Genomic DNA, 10,371 nt, shown 5'->3' with positions numbered 1-10,371 from the left:
GCACTCAGAAGGTTGGAAGTAATTTATTAATAAGGGAACATGTGGTAGAGTTTTGGCTTGTGAAAACGGTTCCTGAATCACAATAGAGCCACAGCCCAAAGTTTACCATGGATAGAAGGAATTAATGACATATATCGTAATTCTTTTGTTTAGTCACAGGATGATTCATCACAGGTTTGATTGAAGCTCCTACTTTATAGATGTGGACTTTTGTGGAATGTCCAGGGGAGGAAACATTGTCCTCTTCCAGCAATTCTCTTCCCCCAAAATACAATCACTTGCACCACAAGGCAAAGAAGAATTCAGCTTAGTCTTCGAGAGGGAAAGAAAAGAAAAGAAACTTATACCTTCTGAAGGAGTGAACAGCTGTGCCTACATCAAGACTCTAATCAGTGACTTGGTTTGGGAGAAAAAGGCTAGATTTGCACATGTTTACTGAGTATTCCTTGTAGATGATCAAATCACACCAGAATCCCATCTCCTTAACTAAAATCTCTCCCCGGAATACTTCTCAACCTGCTCAACCCTCAAGCCTTCTCAAGGGAAGAAAGGGAAATGGACTCATCAAGATGTTTAAGCCCTCAGGAAAGAGAACTACAGTCTTCTCATCTGTGAAATTATAAATGAAGATCTCTTCTAGCCTAAGAGGTGCAGGATGCTTGAGGGCTATGGTCTATGGGTGAGGCCAGATGTTGGGACGGGCAGCTGGGATCACTGGTAAGAGCTTCTGGCAGCAGGAATAGCCCACCCAAGATGCCTGAGGACTCTTGTGCCTAACAAACGAATTCAAGGTCCCCTCAGGGAAAAGCAGATTAATAGATGGCAATGGATAGGGAGGCGATGGATGGGAAGCCCAGTGCTGGGTCCTTTGCCCCACGGCTCCCTGGGACAGCTTGCTCTCGGCACAGGTTTTTAGTTCAACTCAGCAAACTGGCTAATTAGCCCCTGGAGTTCCAGGTTCACAGCCATGCCCCCTCCTACCCCATCTCATCCCACCCCACTCTAACTGAGGGACCTGCCAAGCCTGAGTTTTCCCTTCAGACCCCTGCGCAAGCAAGAGGAAAGGTGCGCTTCAAAATGGGATGTGAAACGGGTGCACCTTGAAAACATTATCCTACGCAAAAGAAGCCAGTCACGAAAAATCACGTTTTCTGTGATTCCATTTACAGGAAATGTCCAGAACAGGCAAATCCATAGAGACAGAAAGTAGATTAGTGGTTCCCAGATTACTGACAGCTAACGGTTACAGGGTTTCTTTCTGGTGTGATGAAAACGTTCTGGAATTAGATATATAACTGGAATTCGATTATAGTCACAACTCTGTGACTATACTAAAAACAAATCAATTATACACTCTAAAAGGATGCATTGCATGGTACGTAAATTATATCTCAAAAAAGTTGTAATTAAAATACAGAAGAGAAATGGTATTAGAGTGATTGAAAAAATCCTGGGGAAGAAAAAGGACTTGAATTCCAGTCCCACTGGATGCAGGGTCCTGAGCAAATTGCTAAATCTCTGCATCTCAGGTTCACCAACTATCAAGTGAATATATTATCTCACTGTGAAGCTTCCAGGCTAAGTATAAGGACCCTATGATAAGGAATGAAAGGTTACATGCAAGGACTCCTTCAGTCTGAGAAATGAGGAAGTAATATGTAAAGTAACTTAGGCTCAGGTGTCTGGGCCAGCCTTCAGAGGCAGCTATGGAGAGTGAACGAAGCACCTCCTGGAGAGCATTCCTGCAGGTTTCCATCTTTAGTACTGGTTCCTTATACTGACAGCATTCCTCACTGCCTTGCTGTAGCTCATAAGAAGAAACAGGTGGCCTGTTTCTACATATTACAGGGGAGGAAGCTAAGCCCCTGGGATGTTAAGTAACCTCTTCAAAGTTACCAAGCCTGGGAAACCTGGAGCATGGCTGTTCGCTCCCTAATGGTGATGGATACCCTTTCCATTCAACTGCTGACAACAGGGGGTTATTAGGGTGTGGGCTACTACCGCACAGGGTGACAATAAACCTTTCCCAGGTTTGGACATGAGAACCTAAGTCAGTCAATCAGAGAAAATAAAGAAAGAGAAAGGGAGGGAGAGAGGAAGGCAGGCAAGAAGGAAAGAAGGCGGGAAGGGGAGAGGGAGAGACAGAAAGCAGGCTGTATATTCAGATCTTTTTATTTCAGGAATATGTAAGGGAAGCAGATTTCCTTTTCAAAGTTCAAAAGGAAACGGTGTGTTTTGTTTTCATAGTTCGTTTCATTTTTCACTTGGGAGAAAAAACCCAGCTTTGAAGTCTCTCTGTTTAAACTCATTAGGAAAACCATCAATGATGGAAGCTTTCATGAAATCGCAGTGGGAGGAATTAGTGTTATGGGAGAAGCTGGATCCATCTTCACACGTTTCATGTCTGGAGATGGGAGGTCAGCCCTGGATGCTTCTTCTGCTGGAAAGTTAACATAAACAAATACTTTACGTACTGGAGAGTCCGAGGGACTAATGACATTTGATATTTACCCTCTGGAGACCTCCTCAGAAGTCGGCTATGCCTGCCACATGAAAAAGATGGATGCTTCTTGAACCAAGTGAACAATCGGATTGGCAAAATGTCTTGCTCTGGAGAGAAAGGGGTTCTTTCAGGGTCCCACTGGGAAGGAGGTAGTGATATTGACATTCATCACACAGAATCTTTCCCCGTGTAATTCATAACATTATTGAGGTTGGCATGGAAACCTTTTTAAGCAGGGCCGGTGTTAATATAGGAGAATATCTTTCTTGACACCTGAATCATTTTTATTTTAAAGTTTTTTAATCTGTTGCAGTCTCCTTGGCAAAGTTAAAATATGGTGATTTTTTTTCATTTTTGTTCTTTACTCTTAGAGCGGAGTCCATAGCCCATCTCAGTGATGCAAAATGGATTTGAGAATGAGGAAGTAAGGGCTACAGGTAGGATGTTCAAAAGGGAGATGACAGGAGAGAAGAGGTAAGAGAAAAAGGTATGGAGCAGATAAAGGGCACTAGAAGATTAACAAACATCACTGGTACTCTGAACAAAGACGTTCTGGGGAAAAGAAGTTAGAAAACGTCTTTGTACGATCTGAACAGCTACAAAAAAGGAGGATGCAATATTTTCACTTCTTTTCTCACAAGAATTATGTTTGTGTGTGTCAAATTGATACAGGCAAAATTTAAAAATATACGCTCATACATATATATGCCATGTGTGTGCATATGTGTGCGCTTTAAAGAATCCGGGTATAAAGGGACTCTGATATAATATTGATAAGCAAAATTGGCCCTTCTTCCTGCCAGGACCACCCCAAAGACAAACTACAGCCTGTTATTGTAAATCTTGGTGAAACTAAGCAGAGCACAGCCTTAAGAGAACATAGGCCGTGGTTAGCTTTCCACTGCTTTCAGCTAAGAGTGGGTGACTGATTAGAGACCCCAGGTCCTCTCTTGCTATCCCCTTATCTTTCGATAGCTCATGAGAAAATAAGGCATAAAATTAACCTATCCAAGGCACCGAGCCATCCCTGCGAAACTTAATGAGCAACTAACTAACCCAAAAGGAAAACAGCCATTACTTATACGGCCATAATGTAGATGCAACATGGCATATAAATCAGTGAACTCGTGTACTGCAAAACAGACAAATAGATTAATGCTTGTTGCAAAGGATGGGTGAAGAGATCGATTAGCTTACTGATTCAGACTGCGAACTTTCTCTCAATATACTGCATTTAACTTTTAAATAAGGTTTAGGAGAACCTGTAACATTTTGCTCAGTGACAGAGCTATATTTTACTAAGGGCAGAAATTGGCTGGTCTATAAAAATTAAATTACGCCCCTTTCACTGTATCTAGTCAAGAGGAAAAACTCTAATTAGAAGATTGCACTGTCAAACAAATGCAGATTCACGTTCTATATACCCTGGTTTTAAAATTCACGGGCGGGGGGGGCTCCTATCCTGAAGTGAAAATCGGTATTTGAAATATTTTGTGGAGGGCAGTGATAGGTGAAAGCAAGAGAAATGTCATTATCAAGGGTGCTGGTTCTCAGACACTAACTCATTAAGTGCAGAGCTGGAGAGAACAAGTCATTCATTATGCAAACATTTAAATATCAGTTAGTAAGGACAATGAAAGACGCCTTCTCTTCCCCACAACCCACGCCTTATTTCTCCATAAATGACCAAGAGGAAAAAGAGCAGAAAATCGTCTCAGCATCTCATAGGAATGCCGCTCTGGGGAATAGGTAAAGGTTAATTTTAAATGTACTTCCCAACTGAAAATCAAATGTACCTGCCTGAAAATTCCTAAGAGCTGAGTTTGCAGACTTAGTCCAGAAAAGGACTTGTCTGAAGGCCTGGGCATATTGCACTGCTGGTCTTTTTTTGGAAAGAGAATGCCTTTCGTTCCTGCTTAATGTCCAACTCGCTTGGTTCATTAAAATCTTAGTCCATTTCAAACCCTGGTTTTTCTCTAGCTATGAAAAATCGCAGCCCTCACAGCACTCAGACTTTACAAATCCTGCCGGTTGGCTCTCCTGTTCTTACAAAACCCACTCTGTGGCTCCTGTGCTCAACCCAGTTCACTAAGCCTATTAGGTGAGACGGGCGGGCGTGAGAATTGTCTAAGTCTTTAGCGCTTTACCTGAATTATCTTTGCAGGCAACCCTGGCAGCATATTTTACTGTGTAAGGTGCCGGCCCAGGAAGCAGGTACCTCGCGGTAACCGTTGGCCGACAGACGTGGACCAGACATCTGATTTCTCTGGCCCTCGTTTTCCTCCTCTATAACACAAAAAGGTTGGTCCGGACCAGCAGTTCTCAATTTAGGGCACCCCATGGTCACCTGCGGGGGCTGACCCATGGCCAGTTACACCACAGACTTCCAGAAGTGGCCTCTTCAAGGAGGGGCCCAGACACGTGGATTTGAACAAAAGCCCCAGATTCCAATGTGCACCCTTAACTAGAAATCAGCTACCCACTATGGTTTATCCCTGTAAGTATGATTCTTCCGTTATATTTACTTATAATCTTTATGCAAAGGTAGGTGAGTTTTTGCGTATGAGCTGCAAAAGGGGGTGAACTTTCTCCGTTAAAGGAGAAATTCAGGAGGTGGTTATACGAGATGGAGTAGAAAGAAGATTGCTAGCCCCCCTTTTGTGATTTTTCTTGTAGAAAAGTGTATATGATTTAAAAAAAATTAAAACAACAACAATAACAGCAACAAAAGCCCTTTCGATTCCAAAGCACTAAAATTCTTGGAACAGTATATGTTACTGATCAAGCACAAACGATTCTGACTTCGATTCCTAATAGCATCATTGAGCAGGTGGGACTTTCTTGCTCCAGGGGGGAGAAGTTGACCCTGCAGTGTAATTAAACACAGTGGGTCGTGGCCTGGGGAAATAAGGGCCTCAAAAGAGGATGCTCAGATTTCAGGTAATTTCCCCCACACGTAAAGCAAGGGGAAAGAGCCTGGTACACAGGGCACACAACAGGAGTTAGCTGTTGCTACTGTGATGAGTATACTATGCTGTGGTCACTTAACAATCAGAGTTTTTAGGTTGGCTCTCCATCCCTGCCAACAAGGGGAGGGTTAATAGCCACTTAAATGGATTGGTCTCTAGCCATCACATGATGAAAACGGAAGCGCCTTGGAAATTTCAGCCCACTGCCCCTCCTGCCTCCACAAACATCGCACTTTAAACACAGAAGCGTGCATTTGGCCGATTTCTATTGAATTCAGGCTAAGAATGCCTGGTTTCCACGTGTGCAGAGCTTGCACCCTTTCCCTAATAACTGGTTTTTCCTTTGAGCCCATCAATTGTTTCTGTTTCTCAAACTTCACAATTGAGCTTGCCTTATTTCTCCGGTGTCTGTCACCCTCTAGCCTATGACATGTGGCAGGAGAAACCTGGTTTGGCAACAAGATGCCCATCTTGACTGAGCTAATAGCAACTTCAGGTCAGGCACTGATGGACTCTGCGCTACAGCTTCGTGGGGAGAAGCTAGGCGTTCCCATGCCAGCGCTGCCTTTTTTTTTTTTTTTTTTTTTTTTAAACACTGTGTGGTGGAGGAGAGGGGGAAGCTAGATGAAAAACCACACTTTGAAAATGGAGTTTGTAATGTTCACCTCAGATACACTTTTAGAGAGCAAGAAATGTCTCTCAGAAAGACACCTCCTCTGGCTTGTAATTTGGTTCATAGCTTGTCCTCTTCTCGTGGCAACCATATCCCAGGTTATCATATACGATAACCCAGGTAAGCAGTGGCCGAGAGGACGACGAGAAAGTTCCACATCCCCATTTTTGTCTGGCTCTAAATTACTGCCTGGAAGAAAGCTACAGATATTTGAGAGACACAGTAAAGTGTTCAAAGCGATTCTGATGAAAATTACAGGAGTTCCTCAGGTAGAAGGGCCGTCCATGTTTGCTCAGATAAAATTCTCAGGAATGAAACAAGCAGAAAAGGAACAACCTGTCAGAATCACGCGTGTCAATCTCAGCTACTGCATCATCACTAAGTTTTGTTTTGCCTTTTTAACAGTCCGAATCCCATATGACTAAACAACGCATGCTGCTTTTCTTGAGACGTTATTCTTGCGAGCGATTATGTTTCAGACTCCCCAGAAGAGTGATTCTGGTGGAGAGACTCCACACCTAGACTGTTAACGACCTATAAAGAAGAGCCTTTCAGGTTGCCTGCACACACGCCACATCACAGCACAGCGACCAGCTAATCTGCTCCCCAGGTTACTATGTGGTAAGCCACGAGGCACTTCCAGGCCCTTCTCTGGGAAGAAACTACTTTCCCAAGGTGCTCACTTTAAAACTAGAGCCCTTGCATTAATTTGCCAGCGGGGTAAGGGAATCACTTAGCAAGTTGGACCCTTCACCAGGCTCCGTGGGCAGGGCAGGGCAGTTCAGCAAACTCAAGAGAAGCAGCGCTTGGGTGCACTGAATATCATTCACCCATCTTTTCAACATCCTTACGATGGCAAAGTCTATGTCCATGGATCTGACCTTGGCTTTGAAACTCCAGTTCACCCATTTCCCCAAAGTTCCAGTTGCACTTTTAGGGGGACTTTGATTTCTGATGAGACTACTGGGAGGGGCTGGGGAGCCCCAGCTCCGTGAGAAGACTGCAGGAAATGAGTGAGGTCTTCTCTCACAAGACCCCTTTCTTTTTTCACCTCATGCCCAGGCCCTCTGTCAGCCCGCTAGCAGCTAAGCTTGTGGGGCGGGGAGCTACCTTCCCTGGAAAGATCTTTGGCAATTTGTGCCGGGAATTTGATGCATTCTTTCTCAAATTAAATAAAGATCCTGCAGTGTTCTTCAAGGAAACATGGCGTGGCTCTTTGACAAAACACATTTTTCAAGTGCTGACCTCTGGGCGCTTCAACTAGCTTCATATGTCAGGCTGACCCTGTCTAGTTGCCCAAGCAGAGCAGAGCTGGTTATCCATACATTTTCCAGTCTCCCGATCAGCTTTTAGCAGAGGGAGGTGAGGGGAGTCCATAAAAAGAGGAGAGCCACTCACTGACATGCACTTCCCCCTCGCCAGTCCCCCGGGGAGAAGCCCCGGTAATTAACTCTAATGAGACTAAAGTAACGTGGAACTTTCCATTTTCCCAGCTCTGTAAACCTACATCTGTGATAACAGGGGCTGCATTATATCCAAGTCAACCCCTTTTCCTGTAATGCAATGGCCCCCTCACTCCCACCTCAGCCCGGGCTGGAGAGGCGAGGAGGAGGAGGGCTGCCGGGCTCTTACCTGCGCTTTGCTCCATCACTTCTTTCTGACACATGTCTTGAACGTTCACCGTGCAATTCACGATGAACTCGGGGGAGGAGCAGTCATTATTCAGTTGGAATTCTTCACACTGGTAGCACTGGATTTGCAACGCAAAGCCTGCGGGACAGACGCAGTCGGATTCAGACCGGGCCGCCCCGGGACGACCCCAGAAACCAGCATCCCGCCCCTCGCCCCAGCCAGCTGCGGCGCCCTCCCTCCCGGGTCTCCCCGGAAGGCGGAGCCGGTAGAGGGCGGCGCGGCCACCGAAGGTCCCGCAGGATAAAAAGTGGGATTTGGCCCGCGACCCCTGGACCCACCCTCCAGAAACAAAGAGCCCATCCGACACCACACCTGGCTCTTCCCCCACGGGAGTTGAAAGGAGGGCTATGGCGCCCGAGAGCGGAGGACCTGACGCGCGTCGGCTCCAGCCTACGCCGAAGGCTTTGCCTAATTGTTAATTGGTTACAGATGAGTTAATTACTGTGTCGGCGCCGTTCGCGATCGCCTTCGCAGACGCCTTTTCAGTTTTCTCTGACTGTCGCAGGCGGCACCCCTGTGCTGTGGCTCCGAGGCTCCCCCGGCGGACGAAGGGCCGGGCGCTCAGTGCTGCCGGCCGCGCCCCGAGTCCCCCGCCTTTCTTCGGGACGGTTCCCGCAGCAGCAGGGGTGGCCGCGGCGTGTGGCAAGGGGCGTGCGTGCGTGTGTGTGTGCGCGTGTGTGTGCGCGCGTGTGTGTGCGTGCGTGTGTGCGCGCGCGCGCATCCCCGGCCGCGACGCCACAGTCCCTTCTTCCCGGCTTTCAGGGCTCCGCTGGGCTAGGGCTCCCGGCCCGGGGCCCAGCTCTGCAGAGCTGGACTGGGAGCCGCTCCTGTGCTGGAGCGAAGGAGCCACACGTTTCTGCACCTCTCCCCGCCGCAGCCCGACTGCTCCGCTCGGGTCTACGAGCTCGCGTCCAGACCTAACTGCCCCCGGCTCCCCTCCCCTCCCCTCCCAGACCCACAGCGGTCGCGCCCGGAGCGCAGCAGCGCAGCCCCGCCAGCCCGGGCCACAGGCTGACCAGCGTGCCGCTCACCTGTCGGCGGCGCCACCACCACGGGTTGCTAGAGACGCCCGACAACTTGGCGGGTTCGCGGACTGTCGCCCCCGCTCCCTCGCCGAGACCCTGCACGGCTCGGACCTTCCCTCCTCCCCAGCCCAGCTGCTGCTTTCGACCGCGCAGCCCGAGTCCCCCCCGTCCGCCGCTCCTCCTGCAGCGCAGGATTTGGGGACTCTCCCGTCTAGCGCCCCTGGGCACCACTCGCCGCCGCCGGGCGACCCCTGCACAGCACGGGCGCGGACGTGAGCGCCCAGCGGAGGCAGAGCGGCCGGCGGGTGCACGGGGTGCGCGACCCCGGCCGCACGGCTGGCCGCTTCGTCTTCTTACCTTGAAGCAAGAACAGTCCGCAGAAAGTTGCCGCGATGCCGAGGACCCACATCGTCCCGGAGCCGCGGGGCCGGGAGCGGGCAGGCGCATCAGAAGCGGCGAGCGCGGCGGAGGCTGCCCGGGCCGCAGCGGCTGTGGCTGCCGAGACTGCTGGGGCCCGCGCTGCCGCCGCCGAGAGCAGCCGCAGGTGCCGCCCGCGGCGCCCGCATCGCCCGCGCCGGGGCCCCCGGCTGCGGGTCGCCGCTCCTCGGGCTCGCGCTCCCGGGCAGTAGCCCGGCGTCTCCGGAGTTGGCGACGGAGGCTGGAGGAACTGCTGGCGATCCGGAGCGCCCGAGAAAGTCTCGCCTCTTCTCCCCACCTCCCACTCCACGCACCACGTGACGGCTGCCGAGTTGGGGTGGAGGTGGCGAGCGGGGAAGGCTGGGACAGTCTTTTCACGTCTCCACCCCCTTCCGATCGCCCTGCTCTCCCGCCTCCGCACGGCCCCCGGACGGGGACGCCTCGAGGGGGACAGGGAGAGGGTAGTTTTCCGAGGCTGGAGACTGGGGAAAGAGCGGGGAGGAGGGCGCAGCAGGTGCCGCGGCGGTCGGCAGGACGTAGGAGGTGGGCTGGAAGACTGCTTGCCCCCCTCCTCTGCGCCCCCGGGGGCGGGTGGGTTGCCCGCGGCAGGGCCCGGGCCGCCCGGCAGGGAGTGCGGCGCCGCGCTCCCGTGCGTCTGGCAAAGTTGCACACTCGCAGGCTCCCTAGGGTATCCGGTGCAGCTGCGCCTTCTCTTCCTCCGAGAAGCCCCTGGGTCGTTACGGGGCTCGGCTTCAGCTGCGGCGGGGTGGGCGGGGTGGGCGGGGTGGGCGGGGACCCTGCCCAGCGCCGCGCGCTCGGCCCTCGGCTCGTCTGCCGCGCGCACCGCTGGAGGGTGCGGTAGCCTAGCCTAGGAGAGGGCCGCTCCGGGGACGACCGTGTGGAGCTCCCACTGGAAAGCAAATTGGGGTGAAGACGAGAGTTGCTCTCCTCCGTCCCCTTCGTCCGGAAGGCCGGGCAGCTTCCTCCGGCCCTATTCACGGCGTCCTCTCGTGTACCGCGCCTTCCCAGCCCAGGCTCGCCACCTCCCCCCGCCCCATCCCCCCTCTCTCGTACAAGCGACCCACCTGGAGT

At 50.9% G+C, this 10,371-nt stretch overlaps 1 protein-coding gene across 1 annotated transcript; it reads right to left on the bottom strand.

Moving 5' to 3' along the window:
* Nucleotides 1-2,320: 2,320 nt before the first annotated feature.
* On the bottom strand, nucleotides 2,321-9,352 carry LOC102986505 (ly6/PLAUR domain-containing protein 1). Its single transcript, XM_055087157.1, has 3 exons — nucleotides 9,220-9,352; nucleotides 7,778-7,915; nucleotides 2,321-2,440 (listed from the first exon to the last, which is right to left on the bottom strand). The coding sequence occupies exons 1-3, from the start codon at nucleotides 9,269-9,271 to the stop codon at nucleotides 2,337-2,339; spliced, it is 294 nt and encodes a 97-aa protein (XP_054943132.1). The 5' UTR covers nucleotides 9,272-9,352; the 3' UTR covers nucleotides 2,321-2,336.
* Between the last annotated feature and the right edge of the window lie 1,019 nt (nucleotides 9,353-10,371).

The sequence above is a fragment of the Physeter macrocephalus genome, chromosome 2 (genome assembly GCF_002837175.3).
Source record: "Physeter macrocephalus isolate SW-GA chromosome 2, ASM283717v5, whole genome shotgun sequence".
Taxonomy (NCBI): domain Eukaryota; kingdom Metazoa; phylum Chordata; class Mammalia; order Artiodactyla; family Physeteridae; genus Physeter; species Physeter macrocephalus.
Note: the sequence above shows the minus strand (reverse complement) of the source record. Positions and strands in the feature narration are given on the sequence as shown.

Coding starts and splice junctions, on each gene's coding strand:
- LOC102986505 (XM_055087157.1), bottom strand. CDS start 9,271: ATGTGGGTCCTCGGCATCGCGGCAACTTTCTGCGGACTGTTCTTGCTT. Junction 7,916..9,219: donor CGGACTGTTCTTGCTTCAAG/GTAAGAAGACGA, acceptor TCTGTCCCGCAG/GCTTTGCGTTGCAAATCCAG. Junction 2,441..7,777: donor AGTGATGGAGCAAAGCGCAG/GTAAGAGCCCGG, acceptor TTAACTTTCCAG/CAGAAGAAGCATCCAGGGCT.